The sequence below is a fragment of the Rhipicephalus sanguineus genome, chromosome 10, assembly GCF_013339695.2.
Source record: "Rhipicephalus sanguineus isolate Rsan-2018 chromosome 10, BIME_Rsan_1.4, whole genome shotgun sequence".
Taxonomy (NCBI): domain Eukaryota; kingdom Metazoa; phylum Arthropoda; class Arachnida; order Ixodida; family Ixodidae; genus Rhipicephalus; species Rhipicephalus sanguineus.
The window spans coordinates 39,546,758-39,571,969 of record NC_051185.1 but is presented as its reverse complement, the minus strand read 5'-3'; the positions used below and the strand labels follow the sequence as shown (position 1 = coordinate 39,571,969).

The 25,212-nt window shown below is 49.9% G+C and overlaps 3 protein-coding genes across 3 annotated transcripts; 1 reads left to right on the top strand and 2 right to left on the bottom strand.

Annotated features, from left to right (window-relative positions):
• Positions 1 to 2,109: 2,109 nt before the first annotated feature.
• Positions 2,110 to 2,520, top strand: LOC119406345 (leucine-rich repeat-containing protein 74A-like). Its single transcript, XM_037673086.1, has one exon. The coding sequence runs from the start codon at positions 2,110 to 2,112 to the stop codon at positions 2,518 to 2,520; it is 411 nt and encodes a 136-aa protein (XP_037529014.1).
• A 6,130-nt stretch (positions 2,521 to 8,650) lies between these two features.
• LOC119372626 (rhomboid-related protein 4-like) lies at positions 8,651 to 14,158 on the bottom strand. The gene is made up of 3 exons (XM_037643098.2): positions 13,806 to 14,158; positions 12,246 to 12,457; positions 8,651 to 9,000 (listed from the first exon to the last, which is right to left on the bottom strand). The coding sequence occupies exons 1-3, from the start codon at positions 14,033 to 14,035 to the stop codon at positions 8,756 to 8,758; spliced, it is 687 nt and encodes a 228-aa protein (XP_037499026.1). The 5' UTR covers positions 14,036 to 14,158; the 3' UTR covers positions 8,651 to 8,755.
• Positions 14,159 to 14,333: 175 nt separating this feature from the next.
• Positions 14,334 to 16,706, bottom strand: LOC119406344 (fibrous sheath CABYR-binding protein-like). Its single transcript, XM_037673085.1, has one exon. The coding sequence runs from the start codon at positions 16,704 to 16,706 to the stop codon at positions 14,334 to 14,336; it is 2,373 nt and encodes a 790-aa protein (XP_037529013.1).
• Positions 16,707 to 25,212: the final 8,506 nt, after the last annotated feature.

Sequence of the window (25,212 nt, the reverse complement as noted above, 5' to 3'; positions counted from 1 at the left end):
TTTGATTCGGTGGAGACATCAGCAGTCATGCAGGCACTGCGGAATCAGGGCATCGACAAACGGGCGTTAAGGATATCATAGTTGAAATCAAGAAGAAGAAATGGATATGGGCCGGGCACGTAGCACGTCGGCAGGATAACCGGTAGTCCCTAGTAGGCACCGTTAAAACATGTGACGTCACAGTGAATGGTGCGAAAGCTTCAAGGTGGCGTCGCCACCCGCATTTTGTTTTTGCGCATTTTCTCGCTTACTAAGCGTCTTCTCGCAGCAAGGGTGGTGTTTTGGTATCGTGAAAGAGTACTTCAGTAATATGAGAAAAATCGTTTTGCTCTTTAGTGTCCCTTTAACTCGTGTGCGCCGAAGTAAGACAGACAAGCGTTGAATATGTCATAAGTTCATTGTACTACTCTGTGGTGGAGATACTGTATGTTCTAAATTGTTCCCCTCGCATGCGCGCAAGAATATTCTGTAACCAGAGAGGAAAATGCTTTTCCTCCTGTGGCGCATCTCACATGCAGCTTGATGTGCTTTTTCTGATCACAAGCTCTTATCCAGCATTGTAGTTTCGAGAACGGGGGAAGGGGGAGTGATGGAGTGATGTTGCGAAATTGTGGGGACGATGTTGATGGATATAAGTACGGGGAAGGGGACTTCGGCTTCTATGTGGGTAGAGTTATGGCAGGAGGGAGGGTGCATGAATCCCTGCTTCACGGTCAGACCATAAATCGCGGCTACCTCATCCTCACCGTGAGACATTTCGTTACCGCAAAAGAATTTTCTGTGTATGTTACATCCGCAAAATCCATGTTGTGTAGCCGAACACGTGATCTAGTCCCCTATTGGCCTATGTAGGGGTATCGACCGTGCATTTTGCGCCTGCTTTGTTTGGTACTAAGATGGCTTCACTAAGATTTCTTTGTGTTGCTGCGGTGTTACGAGTACAGCGAGTCTGACTGTCGTCTTTTTTTTTTTTATCCAGGCCCATTGGTGCTAGCCAGACATCATCCATCAACGTGTCACGCGCAGCAGCGCCTGCAGCTCCCGTTCGCGATTGTGGTGCTGACCAATCGGCAAACAAAGACCTGCACCCCACAAGTTACACAGCGAGCTGTACGCTAACCCGTAGCTTCCCCAAGGCACGTGCGACATGCCAAAGCATGCCTAGGAGCGACGACGCTAGGCCTGAAGCCAGAACAATTGCTGCCGAGAAGCGCTATCTTTATGCGCTCAATCTGCACAACAACTGTCGCTTCCTGCTGCCAGTGGAGGACATCGTGAGGCGCGTCGAAGAAGTACAGGCAGAATTGAAGAATGCCCACCTTGACATGCAAACGCCGTGTACGATGAAGAACACGGAGCGCTGCTGGGTGTTGGATAATTTACATACGGTCAACCCCATCCTGATGCGAGCCAACATTGAGATCAAGGAAACAGAACCACGCAGACTCGGCATCCACACGATCGATCCTGACCAGCGGCCAGCACTATCCAACGCAAGCGCCCTTCTCAAAGCCTGCATACTGCTGGACGTACTCTTCAAGGAGACACAGATGCGTACAGGAGCTCTGCCTGGGCCCCGAATTCGTGGACACGTGGTGCGCGCTGATACTGCGCGTCTCGGTGGCATCTAACGAAAGCATCAAGTGCGTGACAGTGGAGGGTCTGCACAGCCGGATCTACGCTCCAGGGCACCCGTTGCTCGACTCCATTTGCGAGATGCCTGCTCTCGAGAGTCTGAGCATCGCCGGCCTTTTTCTCGGGGCACGTACGGTTGCACGAATCGGCGCCATGATAGCCAATGCAAAGAGTTTACGCAGTGTCAAGTTCACGACAAACGACGTGCCACAAGGGGCCGGTGAGAAGCTTATGAATGGATTGTGCCAGAACACCAACCTTGAGGCTGTTTGGCTCTCTTGTACCGCCATCGGAAACGGCGGAGCACGTTTCCTGGGCGACTACCTTGCAAATCTTCGAAGCTGCGAGACCTGTCGCTAATCTCTTCGGGGGAGTTTCACGAAGAGCTGATGTCGTCCATTACAGAAGGGCTGAAGACTAACCGTGGCCTCGAGAAAACTGCAGATTGGAGGAGTACGCCTTGCCCCGGATTCCATGGTGAGCCTCGCCAAAGTTCTGAACAGTCACGAAACTCTGAAGTACTTGACGATGACATGCTGCCACCTTGCGGAAGCGGAGACCAACTCCTTCGCTGACCTTCTGGAGTGCAACGCCAGGCTCCTGGGGCTAGACCTAAGTTGCAACGCCATCAACAACATCGGGGCGATGGTGATAGCGCGATCGTTGAAGTTCAATGGTAGCCTACAGAAGCTCGACCTTTCGGAGAACCCCATCACCTATCAGGGAGCTGTTCTGCTTCTCGACGCGCTCGCGAACAACCGTGTTCTCAAAGACCTGATGCTGCCGCATGTCAGAGACGACCGGAACGAAAGGCCCCCTCGCATCAGCTTTAAGTCGTACAGCCGTTCACGACCGCGTGCTGCTCTGCTACGACAACGTCGCTAGTGTCCTTCATCTCGCGACGGGCCTTCCTCATAATGCCGACCTGGTCACAGTCGCTACACTTGGACGTCCGCGTCAACGCCCACTACATCGAGACGCTGTTTGTCTCACTGGTCGCCACTCCGTACCTCAAGCTAGAATGCAAGACCAACATCAACCACTCCGCTTCCGAGAAAAAAATCACAGCATATCCACGGAGTGAATGATGATGAGTGGGCGAAGCTGCGGAGGTTCATCGGTAAACCGTGAATCTTCCGTGAATTCTGCCCAGTACATCATCACCGACGTGAGATCGGGCGCGTTTATACTAAAGGTTCGATAAGTTATGACGACTTGCAGCGCACTTTAATTTTACATGTACGCTGTGAATTTTCATTGTTTAGAAAACCATTGCTTAGAAAACATCTGGTGTCTTTCGTTAAGCAGCTGGCGTCTTTTCGTTTTGCTTTAGAAACATCTGGCGTTCTTTCGTCTTGCTTTTACAAAACATCTGGCGTCTTTTGTTGGTTTATTTCATCAATCAACGGCGTTTTGAACAAAATTTTTATTGTTTAATCACGCACAGGAGAAATCTCACCAGGCACTACCTTGGAGGTAAAGAATGGCTGCTAATGGGAATGAGAGACAGAAGAAGTCGGCTTTTAGCTAACGCTGCGAATTTTTTATTGTTCAACAACGCACAGGAAAAATCTCCCACCGGCACCACCTTGCAGGTCAAAGCGTAAGACTGGTTACATACTACGCTACGAGGGACGAACGGGTGCCGCTATAAGGAGCTTCGCCCCTAAAATTCCGAGTTACTGCTTAAAACGAGGGCATTAGAGCCCGTTCAGATGAACCGTTGTAACCTGGACCACGTGGCGCTACGAACAGTATTGAATGGACTGGCTAAGAACGAGTCTGTGCTGTACATGGAGGTGGAGCTTGGAGCCCGGAGCAGTGCGTGCACACACGTCATCGTGGACATGCTGAAGAGAAACGCAACGGTGATTTATTTTGGCAACATTACGGCACAGCCGTTCGAACTGCAACTCATAGCTCGCGAGCTGCGGTCGAACCACGTTCTGAGATATCTCAATGGTTCTACATTTTGCAAGATCTCCGGGAGTCCGGATGTCGATGAGCCGATGTTCGAAACAAGGGAAGTGCTTCGACGCAACATATCCTACTGCAATCGAGCTGTCGAGTACGCCATGGACCCTAAGAAGTTTGGAACCCAGCGGAAGCCGGCTGCACTGTTTGAGGAGCTCTGCCACACGAAGTCGTTCAAGAACCATCTCGGCAAGGTCGCCGGACCAGACGGTGCGATCGAAGCAGTGCGAAAGGCCCGTTTATGCATCACAGAGAACCTGCTAGCCATGACCGGCGTGGTGAGCCAATTATACCGTCGCCTGCTGTACACACCCGGAAGATGCTCGGCAAATTGACATTCTCGCCCCCTGCTATTAGCACAACATTCTTGCCTACGTGAAGGTCACAGACATTGTAGTGTGAAATCATGTTGCCAGATTACTTCGACATTACCACTGTGATATTCATAATGCCCAACGATCACTGTGAGATCAGTCATATTCCCGTCATACTGGGATGTTACCACTGCCATCGCCATCAATGATTACCACTGCCAACACCATCATTACTACCATCAAAGATGCTTAATGATTGCTCTCATATCACACGTTACCATATCCCTGGAAGCGGCTTCTGTGTTACCATTACATAAAGACCAAGTCACTGTCGCGTTTATTTATCTTATCTAATTGTCCATATTTACCATGTTTCTTTCTCTGTCCATATTTACCATATTTATTTGTCATAAATTTGTTATGAGCCTAGTGAAATTGTGATAATAAATGAGTATTTTTTTCATGCATTACTTCTCCCACGCATATTCTATCTTTCGCAAAGCTGAGTTCTACGATTAGCATGTCGAATTCAGTTTCACGCTCTTGGCACTGATGCAGCAGGGGGGTAGGGGGGGGGGGGGTAAAATTTTCCCCCTCCCGAAAATTTTTAAATTTCTTTGTATACACACACGAGCATACATGAAGGGTGGCCGAACCCCCTCCCCACGCCTTCCAACGAAAAAAAATTTCCGACTACGCCTCTGGTTGTGCGGGTACTTTTTTCTTGCTACGTTTTGTTCCCCGGTTTCCATTGGTATATTTTAATATTGCGGTTTTAAGCAAGTTGACGCATGTAGTTTCTTTATTTTTAGGTTACATGCATCATAGATTTGCAGGACCTATATTTCCAAAAGTTCTTGCAGTTCATGGTTTTGCATCTTCATTTTGAACGAACCGACAAGAAACCTTCCGAAGTGGTAAGATAGTCACGATGTGTGTGAGTCTTCGCGGTAAATGCATCGCCGGCTCCGGCAAATATTAGAGGCGTGGTGTTGACGCACCAGTGAAAGGTGTCTCTAAACAATGGAGTTATTTCCGTAAAAATCCTATGAGAGTAACGCTTTTGTCGTTTTCACCCACGAACTCTGCTTCGAGGCGCAAATACATTACCGTGGCTAAAATGAGACCGAAGTAACTAAATAACGGCGTCTAATTATTTATCTTTGTAAATATTGACTTGAGGACAGTTGTTCGCATGGCGAAGTTGTAGAAGTTGACAGTTGATGACATTCATGTCCCTTCTTCATATATATATGCCGGGTGTCCCAGCTATCTTTAGCCAAGATTTAAAACAAAATAATATTAGAGGCAGGCGAGTGAAATCAGTTGCAAATTGCTGACAGCCACCTTGCGCACTAAAGAGAATTTTTTGTTTTGTAATTAATTAATTTGTTATTTAGGATTGCTTAACTAAATTGCTAAATGTTAACTTCAAACTAGAAATGCGACTTTCAAAGTTCGAGAGCTTCGGAACCCCCCCTCCTGAATTATTTGCGATAAAAAAAGTCGCACGTATACCATTTTTTCCAAGCTGCAAAGAAAGCCCGCGAAATACAAAAAGAGCCACGTGACAGCGCATTCGCGCGCAGTGAACGTGGTGCTTTCAGCCGTGGTTTGAGCGAATGAAATCAGCTGCGGCAGCGACTCGCCGGCTCCGTGGCGGCGGTAGGCCGATAAGTTAACGGTGGTTTCTTGGCCCGCGCTCGCTACAACTTGCACCGTCACGCACGCCAACTGGCTGACGCGGGCCAAGAAACCACCGCCACTGAGAAATGTTAGGGGTGCGGAGGGTCCCCTTCCCCCATTTTCGACAGTAGTCTGTTTTCCTTGAACGCAGCAATAACGAAATTATGTAATAAAGTTTGCCCTAAGATTCTGCTGTGGCGACTGTCCTCCGTGTGCAATAACTACACACTGTAGGCTCTCTGCGGTGCGGGCTGCCTCTTCTACGCTTGCGCTCGAGCATTGCAGAGGAGGCTATCGCTCAGAAGGGGCTCTATAACATTACAGCAGTCTGTCATGATTTTATTTTGTTCGGCCTGGCCTGAAATGTAAGTAATCGGCGACGCAGATATGGGTGGAAACCAGTATACGCTTTATAGCCCGATTAGACGCTCTCCTTTTTGAGGGAAATTTAGTTTCTTTATTTCAAAACGAATAGCATCGCCACTGCTCCATTTCCAAGCTGCTGTGAGTTGATGAGTGTGCATAAGTGTCGGGTATTTTAGTTTTGCTGAGCCAGGAGAGCTAAAAACGATTCCCACTTTAGTCTCCGATTAGCCTGCTTCACCTTGCTTATCGTATGGTATGGTACCCCGCAGCGAATCGCGGCGGCTTGTAACAAGGCAGTGGACTCGAGCACATTGAGAAGCCCAGCTTTCATGTTTGCCCCGCAACTTGAACTACCTCACCAGGGAGATGGTCAGCGTCCACAGTTTTCGTGGACTAAGAAGGCTGCCCACCTGCGAAGGATTGTGTCTGTTCCTAGTAATGTTCAATTCTCTCTCTACCTCTCTGTCAGCAACGATGACATCACAGAGAGTAGTATACGCGCAAAAACAGCTCAACATAATTATACTAGAATTAAAGGTATATATTGTGCACATATGAATCCATCTCGCCCGCTACTATAAGTAGCCGCTGACAATGTGGTTGGCGGGCAGCCTTCTTCAATTACTTTCAGAATGAGACATTGTCTATTCCAAAAAAAGTTTGTTATTGTTCAGCACAGCAATGCGCTGCTTATTCTGCTCACTTTTCATTATAACGCAGCGAGTTTTCGCAGACTTGTCACGTTGCGTAACAAGGAGGCGATTTTTTGGTACACCGAAAATTTTTGACGAATAGCGAAGAACCAATGACCAACAATACGCCACACTGAAAATAGTTATTACATTTTTTTTTACATAGTCATGCGTAAGTGGTAATTGCGCGGTGGATCACTTACGCGTCATTTGTTGTGTCGTGGTACGAGCAGGTGCTGTGAGCATGACCCAGAAAATTTCGACCAATTATTAACAGCTAACAACCTATACGGAAGGAAAAAGTGCGGCGTTTAACTTATAATCGTCCAAATTTTTTCAAAGAAAGTTTGAGCTTGCACAGTTTACGAAGACTATTTACTTGGAGGAGCCGGAGGGGAGGAGTAAAGGGTCACTTCACCGCTTTTCCGTCCAGCCCCCACCCAAGCTGGGAAATGTAGGAAGGCAAGGAACGACACCTGGTATATAAATTCGTAGTCATATACAATCTTGTACACAACCAGCTCAATGTGGTTTCCACAAATATTAATCTAAGAACTTGGTCTTCTTCTTTAGAAAGACTCTATTAGAGGGCTCTAACAGCAAAGAAATTGACACTCGGCTTATTCTGAAGACTTCTGCGAAGCAACTTGCTTTGTCAGCCACATGTTTTGTTTAATAAGTGAGAACTTAAGGTACTAGAGTCTTAGCAGGTTCTTCATACTCATCGTATTTACAACGCCACACTGTGACTGTGAAGTTTGCAGACGGAATGCTCAGATGAACAGGTTAAATGTGGCTGTACTTTTTATACATGACGTTAATATTTGCAATGTGTGATAAAACACTGCTGCACAATCAGTTTGTGAAGATTCTTCCTTGATTTCAGACAACAGCTGTTGAAAAGCAAATCATCTCTGTGAATCTAAAAAATCACGTCAGATTGAGAGCAAATGTCTCTCTCTCTCTCTCTCTCTCTCTCTCTCTCTATATATATATATATATATATATATATATATATGTATATATATATATATATATATATATATATATATATATATATATATATATATATATATTATATATATATATATATATATATATATATACACACACACCCACACCCGGCGCCGACGTGTTGTGAGGTAAAGGCGAAGCAAAAAGAAGCTTAGCGCAGGCATGTGGTTGTTAATTTGAACATTTTTTTTCTCGCTTAAAACAAAAACTCTTTTGAAACATTTGGCATATGGTATTTACAAATTGTACAATCAAATTATTTATAGGTCAGCTTTTACTTGGACCGCTACACTGCAAAAATGACGGCGTAGTCTGAGTAAAATTGTAATTTTTTCAAACTTTCCTGAAATTTAGGCACGAGGTTTAAGCCCTGTTTGCCGAAGCAATATTTTTTTTCGTTAGCATAGGTGCCTGTTATGTTGATATTGTGATTATATTTCTCATGAAAGAAACTGCTTTTTTAAAAATTCCTAATATTGCTGCTTTTCGCAATGTTTCCTCACGCAGCAAAATAATGTCAATTCATGCAAGGAGGAACAAACTATCACAGTCATGAAAGACCAATGCATTAGTAATAAGAAAATAAATGTGTGCTAGTAATGGCGCGCAGCATAATTTTATTCAAATTATTTTGCACGACACAGATTGACATCCGAGCGCAATGTTTAAAGCGCCCCCTAGGCCCCAGAGTTTTTTTCCCCGATAAATGATGATGCAATAATTGCTTTCCACTTGAAGGTGTAACAACATGATTTTTTTTCAGCGAGATCGGAGATGGTCAAAAAACCAGGCACACTTGATATGGAATGACCCATATATATAGATTCGCGTGCCAGCCCCCCCCCCCCCCCCCCCCGAAAAAAATTTCTGGCTACGCCACTGGCGACAAGAGAAGACTTTCTTCTAATCACAGCCAAAGTTAACCACTTCAGTCTTTGTCGACACTGAAACATTGAGGCCACGTTTTTGTTTATTCTTTGGGACGGGAAGGCATTCATATTTCTATTTCATGTTCCCCACATAATATCTCTATAGCCAAGCACATGTCATTATCACTATTATATAGCGCACACGTCAGTCAAGGCCGGGTGCCGGAGTTTCCGGGTAATCTCGAGAGCTTCCAACGACCGTGCCGCTACCGGTCGGTGCCGGAACGAGGTGCCTGCGCCAGCGGCGATCTCGCAACAAACGAGACACCGCGAGTCCCACTAGGACTCCGGTCACGTGACCGAAAGTGGCGCCCCCTCGCGCGTGCAACAGGAAGTGCGTCAGCTCGAGCAGCAGACCCGGCCAGAAGCTCACCTGTATGCAGACAGTGCCTGTAGGGAAGAGACAGAGTTAACTACATTGGAAGTTATACACGACTTTATGTTCCAATAATGGGTGTCGCCATTTTGGAGATGCAAGAAAATATCGCAATAAAAGAGCAGCGACATTTTGAATACGTGAACATGAAATATCGACATCGTAATCCAAATAGAACATTTTACAATCAATAACGAGTAACGGAAAATATAGTAATAATATTAAAAATAAAAACAATACGCAAAGATCGTGACTCAAAAAATGGGATGCGCAGTTCGCCTCCGCGCTTTACCTCCCTCTTATATTTCAATATGATAAAACGGGGATGCACCGGCCCAAGCTTTTTAATGTCTATGAGCTTACTTTAGCACTCTTGGTTTAGTGGATACGGATACGAAACGGCAAAGTTAAAGGGGTACTGACACGAAATTTTTCAGTTGTCGTTTTATTGCGTCAAATGAAAATCCCTCAAAATCCTAGATAATGTACCGCTAAGCGTGAGTGCACCCTGAAAAAGTAATTACAGTATGTTTTTAAAATGTAGTTTCGGTTTCTAATGTACCCTGACGTCAGAACACGGTGCGAGCCTCTCGTCACGTGCTCACACAAGATATCGTGACGTTTCCACGGCCGGTCCGCAACGTGGCCGCCTTGGCGACGCACAAGCGTTCATTTTCATTGTTTTGGTTGCGCACAGGCGGCCATTTTGGAACTTTTGGTACCTGAAGTCATCACAGCTAGCCAGACTGCTGCGTGAAGTCATCAGAATTAGTACTGTAGCCTGACGTCAAGCTAGTGTCGATGTCAGTAGGTGGTCCATGGGAAAATTGACTTTAATATCAAAATAAGATATCTTATCAGCATTTGCTGAGCTTCCCACATGCTCAGAGTTGTCTCTGCATGCAGGAGATTAATATGGCAGAGTATACTCATTTTCGAAAATGGTGTCAGTACCCCTATAAGGTAGGTCACACCCAAGAGGGCGACATGTGTTTGAACGCGTCCGTAAAAATAGTCCCTACGGGGCCCGGGTGTGTGTGCGATCGTATTAATCTTTATACCTCTTATGAGGCTCATTATTACGCTAAGTATAGTTAAGTGTCCGATAGTTGAACAGAAGAAGAGTTCCGTAGCCTAGGAGCCCCCTAAGACGACAGGCGCGCACTATCCTAAGGCACTATTGGGGTCCGCATGACTCGAACGCTGCTGAATACCGCCATGTTTACGTGTCTAACCAATTAGAAGACGTCTGCAACCCTTTGAACCAATAGCAACGTACAAAATGGCATATTCGACGATACGGCACTGTTTGGCAGTGTCCGGGTAGTAGTCTGAGTAGTGAGAAGTGGAAATCGATTGAAGCGTTTGAGAGAATGACAAATGAGATGTGGCAGGATGGTTAACCAGAAGCGAGGCTTTTTCTGACCGGACATTTAGTATGCTATACGCAAGGATCCTTAAGACCAAGACCAAGGCGAAGTTAAAGGTGCATCGTAACGTTTCGTTTAGCTATATCTTTCTACTTTCCGGTCGATCACCGCTTACTCGCCACCTCCACTCTGGGAACCGCTTCCTACGGGTGACAACTAAGAACATTCTAAGAAATCACTTCTCATATAAGCTTGGCCGTAAGACCTATTCAGCGGCAGATAAGCATCTCGGCAAAATAAAAAGAAGGATGAAGTCACGTGGGAAAGTTGGCAAACCAGGTAAGTGTTTCAAACCCTCCATTGTACAATAAATGGCATCCGGTAGTCTTTAAACTTCGATGTACGCACTGCAATAGCATTTCAGATGTCGTTCATATGGTCTAGCTCTGCCCTTCTTACAACGGCCCGAACAGAAATGTAGAATACTGAAAGACCTTATTACTCAACGACGAGGCAAAATAAAAACGCTAGGTAGAACCTTCCCTGCACTACGCCACTGATGGGGGCTGAGGGTAAGGCCTTCCGCCCCTTCATTTCTGAAGGCTACAAGTAATGTTATGGCGAAAGCGAACATGCCTCATCAAACGCGAAAATTCACCGTCGGCGCCATCCACGTCAACGAGTGATGCCAAAAAATCATCGTCACGTCATGCCGTCACCATATGACGTCATCATCACATCACAGATCGCCAAAATTTGCGATATCACATGACGACGTTACACAGGACATTGTTGCTTGGCCGGTGGTCCGATCACGGAGGCAGTGCAAAACCAGTTGAGGTGCAGAAAGCTTGCAATGCCTCCGATCCTGGAGGCAGTGCACAACCACGTTAGGTGCAGAAAGCTTTCGGAGGTGGGCGGGAGAGGATCAGTAAATCGACTGAGAACTTATATACACCATCTCCCACAAAAGGGAACCATGAGGAGATGCGAAGCAGCATTAGGGGCGCACACCAAGTTTCCGTTACGTTCACTCGGCGTTTCCGTTAGTGTGTGAGGTGTGTATTTAGTGTTTGTGTTATCATTACGTTGTGTTTATGCGTTGGTTTCCGTTAGTGCCGAGTGAACGAGGGGCGCCGACGTTGACGTTACAACTCATCTGAACGGGAGCGAAGCGGAGTGACGGAGGCTGAGTCGACCAAGCGCACGCGCTTATATACACATGAAATGGGGGAGGGAGAGGAGAGTGGGTTACATGCTGTATTTGGCTGCGGCGAGGCTGCATCACGTGGGAGGAAAGGCTGCGCCGCAGCTGCAGCGCGGGGGAGGAGAGAAGAGAAGGCGACCGAACACCTGCGTAAAGGAAGAGAGTGGGAGAAAGAGTAGGCGCATGCGCAATGGAGCGTGGAATCCACCACCGCCGCCGACACAGCCCCGAGCAAAAGCTGCTTCGCATCTAAAAGTGGGAATGTGCTTGCCAGACAAGTCATGAAAGCTTATCATATTAAAAAGAAAGAGAGCAATTGTATCAGTGGCAAGTCCGTTGTGCTGCGCATCAAAGAAAAATAGTTCACAAAATATGGTTGTGATTTGTATGTGCCTTCATCTTCCGATACTGATGGCTGTTGTGCGACTGTATCGTGCAGTGCGCCTGCGCGCGCCACTCAGCTGAGTATATACGTAGGGAAACTTTTCTGAATAACGCTTAGTTGCGAGTAGCGCCTGTCCTGCGCTTCTGTCTTCCTTCTTTGTCCTGTTCGAATTCGCGCTATCCAGTATTGAAGTTTATGAACCCACTAGCCCAGCAAAGAGTTTTGTTAAGAAGCAGAAGGGGCCCAGATAGTTTTTTCTCTCTCTCCTTTTGGGAGTATGAATAAAGGCTGCTTTACCTAGCCGGTAAGCAGCGTCCGGGCGAATGCCGTGGTAGACGGCCTTCAGCGCTAGCAGCGTGCCGACGAGGCCGCAGAAACAGTCGCCCGAATGCGGTGCCGGGGGCGGCACGGTGCTCCAGAAGGCTAGCTGGTACTTCCAGAGGACGAACCTGAGGCCGTCGCGGAGCAAGCTCACCGCAAACAACAGTGCGGCCACTAGGAGGAGGAACCTGCGAGGACGTAAGTCACGTTAAATCTATCTATCTATCTATCTATCTATCTATCTATCTATCTATCTATCTATCTATCTATCTATCTATCTATCTATCTATCTATCTATCTATCTATCTATCTATCTATCTATCTATCTATCTATCTATCTATCTATCTAAGGTCCTTATGTATGTAAGGTCATTTATGTATTACCTCAAGAATTTCAGGAATCAGGTACCTCAAAATAAATAATCCTTTGTTTTTCCCATATCGTAATTATTTTAACTACCCACTTGAGTCACACTGAAATTACTGTCTCTGTGATTAGAATAACGCCTGGAAAATGCCATATATGGGAATAATGCCTGGAACATACCATATATGGGAATTCGAAAGCATGTCTTGGAACGCCTTGCATACTAAGGACGTGGAATAGGATCGTAAGGAAGCATGCGGCCATCCTCGCTATGACGATTAGAGTTTAATAGTCTCGCCGTTCAATTGACAGCCAGCCACATTACCGACCCCCTTTCCACGAAGATGCTTACGATCAGAATGCACTGCAAAAACTAGGTATGAAGAGGGGGGAGGGCACCCTCTCTTGCCCACGCTCATGGATCCAGTGTAACGGGAGCTTCTCATGTGTGGGCACCACTACGGTCCGTAAACATGTCACATTTTTTTCTATTCACCATATTCATTCAATATCAACCTGTCGCAGTCTTCTGTATGACGAAGACCAACGAGCTTCACCTTCTTCGGTCCGGCATTAGCTGACTGTATCAGCAAATTTCCCAAGCCGTTATCTATAACATCTGTCGCAGCCGAACGGCGTTATCTTAATTCATCACATTGTGCATATATGTACGCGCGTAAATTATCAGCGCTGCCACGGTAACTACTGTCAGTTCACCAATAGGTCAATTAGTCATCCCAATGACACTGACCATGGTCTTATGTATCATGACAAGCTGCAAAGCAATTATTACTGCTAACGAAAGTGGTACTACTGCAAGCGCCAACAGCGAGAATTCTAATAATTGCTTTCCCTTACATATAGTCTTACTGCGGCAAATCCAGCTTTCAAAGCGCCCTGCGCGCACACATACTAAATCTACATACAAACAGACAGACAAACGCAAGAAACAGACATAAGCTTGCTTAGGTGGTACTGGCGGGCTAGTTGGTTGTACATACATGGCCTTGACGAACACAGCGTCAAATTTGAGGAGACCTGGACAGACAAACAAAGATACACACAGCACAGCGCCTTTGTTGTGCATGTCTTTCCTGTCCACGTCTATTTTTTTTCTTTTTTTTTACATTTTGCGCTGCTGCTCTCCACAGTCATAAGACTGCTCTTACCTAAAGGCGCCCAGGTGCCGTTCCAGCCTCCGGCCGACCGTAAACAGCGTCAGCAGTACGTAAGCCAGGTGGTAGACGCTGCCAACGTACAAAGGCGGAAGCATGAAGGGCTGCCAGACCGGCACCTTGAACGTAAGGGTCGCATCCCCGAAGGCGGACGGCTCGGCGTACGGCCCGTACAGGTGGGCTGCCACGACCGCGCAAAGGATCGCGTACGTCGCGGGTGCCATCGGTAAGGCAACGAGGTACAGGTGACGCCGGGGGTACGGCACGCTGCACGCAAACGCAGCGACAGCACGTGCTCGAATTGAAAACGAAGCCGAGGCATTACGACTACTTCATCCCTTCATTGGCGTATACTGGGGAAGGATGGGGTTCAACCTCCTCCCCCCGCCACTGAATGTTTTCAATTTTGCATGTGAATAAATACATACACATATAAACACACGCACGAGCATACGAGTACATCAAGGTCGGTAGCCCGAGCATACATAAATAAAAAAAAAACACGTGACGATCCAGAGGACCTCACCGTACGACGGCCACCATGATCAAGCCGACAAACAGCCCGACCACGACGGGCAGCAAGGCTCTCTGCAGAGACGGCCACGCGAACTCCAGATCGGCCGCCAACAGCAGGCCCCAGTGCGCGCCCGCCGAGTGCTCGTACTTCCCGTAATGAAGAGTGGCGCCCGAGTAGCGACTGAAGCTGAACACTTGCAGCGCCACCACGACGCCCGAGAAGGTGTGCGCGCACATGGTGCGCAGGTAGGACGCACGAGTGTATGCGTACGCAATTTCGATGACGGCCATGTTGGCCAGACCGACCGCGAGGACGGCGAAGGTGAACAAGGCGGCAAAGTAGGTCGTGCCGAGCGCGGCTTCCAGCACGATGCCCTTGAAAAAGAAGGGCACCAGGTTCGACGTCAGATGCCAAAAGTCTTCGTGATGGAACGCGGCGAACACGACTCGCGACCAGTGGCCTTCGTCCACGATGGCGACGCTGCTGGCGCAACGCTCGGGGTAGTGCTTGTGAAGGAACTTCCAGTGCGCCAGCGCCGCGAGCCACATCACCGTCAGCGTGGCCCACGGTAGTCGAGGAGCGGCCAACGCGTCCTCAAACTCGGCGGCTTCCGCAGACAGTGCGGCGGCGAGTTGCTTGTCAGAAGATGACGGCGACTGCGGTCGCGAGAGCCTCCAGGGTAAGCCCGTCCAAACGGTGACGGTCCTGGGACTCGGCGAAGCTTGATCGTGGAGCCCACTGCTCACTTGCATCGTCATGGACCGCGCCCTTTCGGCAGTGACGGCGCCCGACGCTGCTTTTTTGAAGAGTTCCTCGGAGTGAACGAGCTTCGTCTGGGCGTCGTCGGCGGCTCCTGGCGGCAGGGCGAACGAAGCCCACGTTCTGGAGGCCCCCGCCGCCGAGACAGACGGCGTCCGGCTGCCGGGCGAGCTCGGCGACATGGGACTCCAGGGTGCCTCGCTGCCGCCGGGCGACGTCACCCCAGACCACGAGTCCTGCTGGTTCCGTCTCCTCGGCGAGTACTGGAGGGTGAGCGACCTGTAGGCGCCGGTAGAGTCTTCCAGCGTCTGGGACGAGCCGCACACGTAGTCTGCGCGCGACTTTGACGTTGCCTTAGGAAGCGAGAGGGGTCCGGACTGTTGGTGAGGCAGTGACGAGCTCAGACCGGCCGTCAGCTCGAGAGAACGCTGGGACGCCGCGCTTATCGAACACTGCGGCTCCGGCTTTTGTGCATCTGCGTTGTGGCCTTCACTTGTCCGTACAGGATCGCCTGCTACAGCGGAACCGACCGGTTTTTCTTCCGCTGGATGGTAGCCTTCGATTGCTTCTCGAGGCTCGGCTGCTACAGCGGACCAGGCGGGCTTTTGTTCCGGAGGCTTGTGGCCTTCACTAGTTTCTGTAGGCTCGGATGCTACTATGGAACCAACCGGTTTTTCTTCCGCTGGATGGTGCCCTTCGCTTGTTCCTGTAGGCTTGGCTGCTGCCGCGAAACCTACCAGTTTTTCTTCCGCTGGAGGGTGGCCTTCGCTAGTTCCGGCAGGCTCGGCTGCTGCAGCGGCACCAACCGGTTTTTCTTCCGCCGGATAGCGGCGTTCGCTTGTCCCTACACTCTCGCCTGCTACAGCGGAACCGACCGGTTTTTCTTCCGCTGGACGGTAGCCTTCGATTGTTTCTCGAGGCTCGGCTGCTACAGCGGAACCGATGGGCTTTAGTTCCTGAGGCTTGTGGTCTTCAGTTGTTTCTGTAGGTTCGGATGCTGCCGTGGACCCAACCGGTTTTTCTTCCGCTGGATGGTGGTCTTCGCTTGTTCCTGTAGGCTTGGTTACTGCCGCGGAGCCTACCGGTTTTTCTTCCGCTAGAGGGTGGCCTTCGCTAGTCCCTACAGGCTCCGCCGCTACAGCGGAACCTACCGGTTTTTCTTCCGCTGCATGGTGCCTTTCGCTTGTCCCTACAGTCTCGCCTGCTGCAGAGGAACCGACCGGTTTTTCTTCCGCTGCATGGTGGCCTTTGCTTGTTTCTACAGGCTTGGCTGCTGCCACGGAACCTACCGGTTTTTCTTCCACTGGATGGTGGCCTTCACTTGTTCCAGTAGGCTCGGCTGCTGCCACGGAATCGACCGGATTTTCTTCCGCTGGACGGTGCCCTTCGCTTGTTCCTACAGGTTCGGCTGCTACAGCGGAACCGACCAGCTTTTGTTCCCCTGGCTTACTGGCATCGCTTGTTGCCGCGGGGTTAGGGGCTACATCGGAGCCGCTGACAGGCGGCTGGCTATCGGGGCGAGGGGCCGGAGTTGCATCGGCTGCGGAATAGGAGGCGCCGTGTCGGCTCGGACTCTTTTCGGGGGCACCTTCGGCACTTCCGCGACGTGACGATGACATGTCGTATGCTCGCGCTGGCGGCCGGAACGGACCTGTCGTTGTCGCAACGCACGGTTAGTATCTGCAATGCAGCACCGGGATGCACCTTCACTCCGCAAGGTCCTTGATTGCTTCTGTCAGGTGTAACTTTTTCTATCGGCCACCTGCTGCTCGAACGGATGCCCGCGGTGTTTCTGTAGAAGGCGCCAAGCCCCGCCCCCTTCGCTGCCTGCGACCGACCTGGCTTCGCCTTCTTATCTTCTTCTTCTTCGACCCTGTTTTGTATGATCATTTTCTATCGCGGCAATGGGACATTCTTGCGCTTGTTGCCAACCAATGGGACCTATCCACTACGGGGTACTGGCCAAGAAGCCGGCGGTTGTAACACAAACGTAGGCTACCTTCAGAAAATATGTAATGTCTTGATGTTTCTCTCTAAACCGTTCTGTCACATCCTATAATTTCGTTTCGAAAGGAATAGGGGAGAGGGTAAAGCGTGGCATACAGTCTTGTACAGTATAGTTTCACAATGGTATGGGAAAGGGAAGCGAGGCTAAGGAGGACTCACGTTAGGATGAGAAGAAGGAAAAGGAGAAGGAAAAGGAAGAGGTGAGAAAGCAAATCATAGCATAAGCATCTATACAGTATAGCATATCAAGGGCTGGGAAAGATATGTGAGAGTGAGGAGGAGTGATGCGAGGGTTAGGGAAAAGGGAGAGGAGGAGAGACGGCGATATAGAAAGACATAAAGAAACATGAAACAAAGGAGATGTAGAAAAAGATAAAGACAGAAAGAAAGATGCAAAAAAGAAGAAGATTAAAAAACTCAATCTGCGTTCGCCAGGTGGTGGCGTTTGCTTGCCAGCGCCACTGTTATACTAAGACTTCACAGCCATGGAACTGGCTCTAGTTTTTGCTTAGGCGAAGCTGCAGATGTCGAGGTGACCTGGCAACCACAAAAATCGACGCTGTGCGCAGTCGACGACGACACTCGGCATTGTGACGGGATAGATCGACGGACACACGGAACTTCCCGGCAAACGGAACTCCGGACCTCTGGAGGCTGTCGTGTGCAGTGAACGAAAAAGCTAGTGCGACTGGTTAAAAAGTGTCGTCGTCGCAAAGAAAAATTTCTTGCAAACAGTTCATCACAATAGCGACGCTTTGTAGTGAATAAAACACTGGCATTCGATACTGATCATTTCAACTGTGGTTTCTATCGTGGTTGTCGAGATGAAAAGGGCACAGTATGTGAAAGCCATCGATTGCCTCATTGTTAATAATAAGCGTTGGGGTTTTACCTCCCAAAACCACGATATAATTATGAGAGACGCGGTAATGGAGGCCTCCGGAAATTTCGCCCACCCGAGGTTCTTTAGCGTGCACCTGAATCTAAGTGCCTGTAGAATTTGGCCTGCATCGAAATGTAGCCGCCAAAGCCTGGATTTGATCCCGCGACTTTCAGGCAAGCAGTCGAGCACCATAACTACTAGCCCACCGGCAGTAGCGTAGCCAGAAAGTTTTTGTGGGGGCGGGGGGCGGGGGTGGTCGACCATGCATTATTTATGTTCATGCGTGCGTTTGTATGTATGCGTGTATATATACAGTTTCAGTTTTGCATGTTTATATATACACATGCAAAACAAGATTTTCGGGAGGAGGAGGGGGGGGTTGAAACCGCCAACCTAACCCCCGCCCCCCCTCCGGCCACGCCACTGTGCATCGCGGCGGGTCGGCTGGCCCATTGCGTTACGATCCACAGAATCAATTTATTACACGGTTACGACAGTCGGTGCCGTAAGTCGTGACGGTCGCGCATCGTGGCCGTGCCAGGTGTGTCATAGCCTAGCCGACACGGCCTCCGAGACACGAGGAGGGGCTTCTCTTTTGATCCGGGCAGCTCAGCCTCTTCCACCCGAATCGCGCCACAGCGAGTCCGAGGAGGACGCCGACGACGTGCCCGAAGCTGCAGCCCCGATCCGACTGCAGATGGAGTAGCGCCAACTCGAGCGCGAGGCCCGGCCAGAAGGGAACGTGCACGGGGAACGAGGCCATCTCGTAGAGGGAACGCGGACGTCCCCTGTACAGGACGGCCTTCATGGCCAGCACCGTGCAGAACAGGGCGCTCCCGCAGTCGCTGCCGCGTTGTCCCAATGCGGCGGGAAGGGGGTCCTCACGAAGCAGGACGTACTTCCAGACGACGGCCGGCACGTTGTCTCGAAGTACGGTGACGGTGATGAGAAGTCCGAGAAACAGGACTAGAAACCTGCGGAGCATGATTAAAGGCCATCTCTGTTAGAGGGAGCCAAATATCGCCGCAGCGCCACCCCCTTCCATTTACCCGCCGATGTGGTCTAGTGGTTAAGTGCGCGACTGCTGACCCGAAGGTCCCGGAATCGAATCCCAGGGCGGCGACCGCATTTTGATGGAGGCGAAATGCTTGAGGCCCGTATACTTAGATTTAGGTGCGCGTTAAAGAACACCAGATGGTCAAAAATTTCCAGAGCCCTCCACTACGGCGTCCCTCATGATCATACCGTGGTTTAGGGACCTAAAACGCCAACAATTCTTATTAGTATTACCCGTCTCCCCCGCTCCCTTTTTAGTTGGTCGAGCACGACAGGAAACAAGCTTCGTAATGGAGGAAGAAATGAAAATGATGCATTGACGTGCTGCTCAGAACGGCCTGCCTGAGGCCCACGGCTTTGCAGCAGTAAGGGTGGGAAACAAACAGTTCTTACAATGTATCACGAGGGCTTCTCGGCAGCCATTACTGTAAATAAAAATGGATGGCCATAACTCTATTAAACTATATGACGGGACAAGTCCGACTGAGCAAAGGTGTGAGGTAGACTTGGCGCACCTCTTAGATGAGACCGGGGTGGAGGGAGGCGACCAGCCCGTGCACCCTCTCCCCCCTGTGCCCATGCCACGTGGCCAACGCATATAATTAAATTAAGGCACGCACGACTCTGCAATTGCGCTGCTACTTTGAAGACGCACTTTTTTTTGCGATTCAGAAAGGCAGCACGGCACCACAAACATAAGAGATGCGAGACGTGCAAGCAAGGAAGTTTGTTGCGCCGGGCAGTTCCTATTTATTGCATGGTCTAGGGCGACCGTCAGCAGCCAAAGTCTCGCAGCGTCAACGAAGCGCGTGCACGCACATTCGTCCGGCAACTCATCGTGCTGCCCTCATGAAATGCACCACGGTAACACCATGCGCCACTTCGTATAACTAGCACCCCATATCGGAGGGGGTGCAGGGTCGTCACAGTACAAAGTAGCATCGACGCCCAAGGCGCAGCGCACCATGAATAGCCGCAGAAGGCGCCAAAAAGCTTGGTTGAATTCAAGAATGGAACCTTAGCTTCAAGCAGGATAATTTGTATCCAAGCTTTCATTGCTTAATCGTTCCCTGAAGATGCGAGTCACTGGGATATGCCTGCTGTCTTGCCGAGTATTCACATTCTTGGCGCTTGCCAAGCAAAGGTGTAGTAGGTCGGGTACTAAACAAGATAGGCAGCATCTAACTCGACCATCAGCATGAGTTCTTTCGGGCTAAACGATTAAACACGCAGGCAAGAACAAAACTGCTGATAAAACATTGGTAGCCGTTTATCAGTTCTTTCTGTACGTCTACGTGTACGATGCGCGCTTGTTTTGGTCTAACGCACTTAATTGTCACTTCTCTGCCGCACTTCTTGCTCTAAAAAAATCCAACAAGCCTTGTTTGCTGCTTTAGTGAACACTAGGCAAATCCACTTTGTATATCTCACCTGTAGTGACCAATGTCCCGTTCGAGCTTCTGGCCGACCTCCAGCAACGACAGCAGGATGTACGCCAGGTGACAAGCGTTTCCCACGTACACCGACGGAAGCACGAACGGTTGCCACACCGAGTGCTTGAACGTCCACGCATTCTGGTCCACGGCCTGAAGAGCGGGGTACGGGCCGGACGCGTGGACAACGCAGGCGCAGGCAATGAACACGCAAGTCACGGCCGTTCCAGGAACGCCCCAGAGATACAGGCGCCCGGACTTACGCGGAAGCCTGGACAAAGTGTGCAGTTGTCGCCATGTTGTTGACACACTCTGCGAGTTTCGCTGTTTGCCTGCCTTATCAATGTTGGGACAAAGGAATTAAAGGTCTCGACGTCTACCGGCTATATGCCCTATGTGAAACTATATACACGGCTGGGAGTGCATCACACTGTAGGAATGGACAACTGCCATCTACATTCCAGGACTGAGTGGTTCGTTTAATTATGTTTTGAGAGTTCGAACTCCCCGACAGAGTGTATACATAACATAGGCGTGCGCAGGGTTCACCATTAGGGAGGGAGGGACGGCGGCAAAATTTTCTCGTAGGCCCCCACCCCTTTCCCCGTTGGTCGAGCCTAAAGGACGACATACTTCACAATGGACTAAAAAATAACAATGAAGCGATGACGCGCTCCCACAATAGCCTGCCTTTATTCCCTGGCTTTCTCAGAGTGAAGATGGGAAGTGAGCGGTTCTTGGAATGCAACATCAGGGGTCTTGGGCTACGATATCGTCAGAAACCTGCGTGGCCATAACCCAGTTGTTTAATCAATAACGGGACACGTCCGACTGAGTGAAAGTATGGGGCAGACTTTGGGCACCCCCCCCCAACCCCTTCTGCTTGTACATGTCTTAGAAGCAGCATAGAAAAAAATTCCTAGGTCGACCACGATGTATTTGACAGAACCATTGCAGCTGAAGTTGCAAAATTATTAAATAAGCGCACCTGATGATCCGGTTTACCGCCAACGTTTCCGCCAGTAGCAATCCCACGAGGAGACCACTGACCATCGGCACGAAGCTCCTCGCAGACGACGCGTACAGGATGAGCAGCTCGAGGAGCACGCACGTACGCGGTCTCACCCTGAACACCAATTTGCCGAGGTGGATGATCGATCCTCTGAAGTACTCGCGGTGCAGCAACTCCAGCGCCAGCGCAACGCCGGCGAAGGTATGCATGCAGCTGGTTTCCAGCTGGGTCGGGCCGGCGACGGCGCAGACGACTCGGAGCAGGAAGACGTTCACGACGCCCACCAGCGCGATAACGACCAGGAGAACGCCGCCGAAGTACTTCGTCCCGAGGGCGGCTTCGATGACGAGGCCCTTGAAGAAGAAGGACGCGATGTTGGCCGTAATGTGCACGACGTCGCCGTGGTGGAACGCCGCGGTCGCCACCCGCTCCCAGTGACCATCGCGAAACACGGTTGCGACGCTGGCGCATCGCTCGGGGTAGTCCTTGCGCAAGAAGTTCAAGTGAGCCTGCACTTGAAGCATGATCACGATCAGCGTGGCCAACGGGAAGCGGGGCGTGGTGGTCAGATCTTCGGGTAAGGTCGACTCCGGCGTGGGCTCATGCGGGGCAGTACCGAGGTCGGCGTTCGGAAGCTCCTGGTTCAGAGGAAGCGCGGCGCCCATCGGTGCTTTAGCCAGATGTAAATCGGCGGGGAAGTCAGGTAGGGAAGGCGCGACACATTTGTCTTCAGTCTCGTCACTGATCATCGAGTCGACACTTCCGACTAAGTCCGTTTGATGAGGTTCGGCGGGCTTAGATTTTAAAGAAGGTTCAGATGCCACTGGAAGACGGCGCTCTTGGCTCGCGACATTAGTAATTTCAATCATGGTACTGCGCGTTCTGTTCTGGAACGGCAGCTTCGGGTTGCTCGACAGGTTCTTCCAGGTGCGCCTGATTTGCTGAAGCCGGTACATGTTGGCTGCAGACGTCTAGACTTGATCTTGTAGAAGACGGCGTTGAGGGAAAAGGCGCGACTGTCGCGGGTGTGATCAGGAAGCCCGGACACTTCCTGCGACTTCGGACTAACTGAAATGTGGCTCGCTTTAGACACACTCGTCGGGTTGTCTGGAACTACCGACCCGGTCGCCGGCGTCTCTTCGTCCCGCCTCACCTTCGACGTCGACAACTCAGCATGAGCGGGAATACCGATGCTACTGACGGAAGTCTCTGGTACTTGGGATGTCTTCGTCACGAGGTTTAGGTACGCTGCCGTCGGAGGTGGAGATCCCGACTCTTGCTGCCTTTGTGAACAGGCATTTGGTGCGGTTATTGCCCGAGAACTCGGCGAGCGGCTAGGCGTACCAGCGCTCAAGATGTGCGAGCCTTTTCGTTCCTGGGACTTGCCGAAGCCAGGGGCTGTTGTCGTCGAGGCAATGTCAGAGGCCCCACCAGAGCGGGCGACAACTAATTTCTGCGAATTTTCGTGGAATGCATACTCGGTCGACAAGCCGGTGCCGCCTTCCGTGCCGTTTTCAGCCTTGTTGCTCTTGAGACTGCCCTGTAGTGACATGGCTGACGATCGCTTTGACAACGTGCAAACTCTGGCTTCCGCAGCAGACGAGGCTTAGATGCTTCGCCCTTGATGAGGACGCAGCTGTCGTCCGAATTGATGATGATGATGATGATGCTCCTGGGATGATGGCACCTACCCACTCAGGGGGATCGGCCAAGAGTCGGGCGGATCATAAAGTCCGAATTGTGTGCCGGCGTTCGTCGCCGAACGCGCATCACCTTCACGAGCGTCGATGATGATGATAATCATACTAAGCTACGGCACGTAGCGAGAAGGAAGACCCTTGTCATATTACCTTTTCTGCTAGTTGAATTGGTAGGGAGTAACTATAGGAAGATACAAAAATGTGCAAGGATAGTACGTCTTTGAACAGAAAGAACACCAACAGAATAAAAAATACAGTGATATAATAAACAAAGACAAAAGAAAGACAAGAATTTGAGACTCAGGTCACGTCTTTTCCGACTCTTAATTCGCATATATTATTATTATCATCATCACCAATATTTTATCAGAATTGCATGACAATTCAGCTGGATGTTCACGTTAGTAAATGACCCGCGATTCACTTTGACTTATTCTGCAGAAGAGGTCTTGAAGAATCGTACAATAATATAATAATTGATGTTGTTTAACGTCCCCAAACCACGATATGATTACGAGAGACGCCGTATGGAGGGCTCCGGAAATTTGGACCACCTGGGCTTTCTTAACGAGGGCCTAAATCTAAGCACACGGGCCTCTAGCATTTTGCCTCCACCGAAATGGCAGAAATCGTGCAAGATAGCTTCTTTTGTCTTAACAATTCTCGTATTCATCCTGCATATTCTTACGGCTTCTCTCATAGCCTGTGTCGCTTTGGGTCGTTAAACGCAATGAACAGACCCAGCCGAACCATTTAGTTCAATGACTTACGAGATTGATTCGTCTGTTCTTACCTTACCAAAAAAATTATGAACAGCGAAGCTGTTGAGCAAATCGTTCCTTGTGTCTAGTATCACGAAACTATCATCATCATAAAGAGATATGTGCCACAGAAATTGGATAAATCCCACTACTCACCATTGGTTAACTAAAAATGAAGAAAACTATCGTCATCAAACGGGTATGTGCCACTGTGCGGCCTGTATGAAAACTATCATCAGAATAAACGGGTATGTGCCACAGAAATTGGTTAAGTAAGTCGCACTACTCACCTCTGGCCCACTAAAAATGAAGATGGCAACAGTTAGCCCAACTAATGGCTGCAGAGGCGACGGCGGCAAGCCACAGACCCCCGAGTACGTACGAGAGAATACTAGGAAACGGGAAAAGCAACGGCGGCTGCGAGAAGACCCCGAAGCGATGTAAAGGCCCGAACACACGTACGCGTTGCAGCGCGTCAACGCGTGACCTTTTGACGCGGCGCCGTGTCCTCTCCCTATGGGGAGAGAGGGCGCGCGGCTACGCGAAGCTGCGCGCCCTCCCTCTCCACAGGGAGAGGGCGCGACGCCGCGTCAAAAAGTCACGCGTTGACTCGCTGCAACGCGTACGTGTGTTCGGGCCTTAAGGCCTACGCCCACGACGATGTACCCGTGGATCTATGAGAGGTGTGAACGCTTGGTTTCAGCGTGAGGTTCTGTCTCTGGAGATCGGACATCCACGTCGCGTCTGTGACTCGCTTAAGCAACACGAACCTCTCTGCGCTGTGAATCAACGGACAAATAACCTAGCATCACCTAGCTAAAGCCTATAGGCTTTAGGTCGTTGCAGCAAGCTATATATAACCTGCATCATTTAAGGCCTAAAAACAACCAAATCAGCCTTCAGAATGGTCCAGTTTCGCTTTTCCAAGCCTTTGCGCGGCTTAGTGCAAGTCATGCACGCGGTGCGATAGCGCCAGCCGAAAAAAAAAAAGATTCCATAGCGCTACGTTTGGGCCGACTGAAAGCAAAGATTCGCCCACCGACAGCTGAATCATATCGGAGTTGGTCACCTGGCGGCAATCTCGAACTAGCGGACTGACGCTACGCTGCGCTGACTGTGCGGAAAGCCACGCGATCCGTTGTTCGCATTTCTTTCCAGCGACAGTACATTTACAGCCGATATAAGCGCGATCAGTAATAAAGCTAGCCTGAGTGCTACGGCTTGCAAAGCTACATTCGCTCACAAGGCCCACAGCTATACACACACCGGGGAA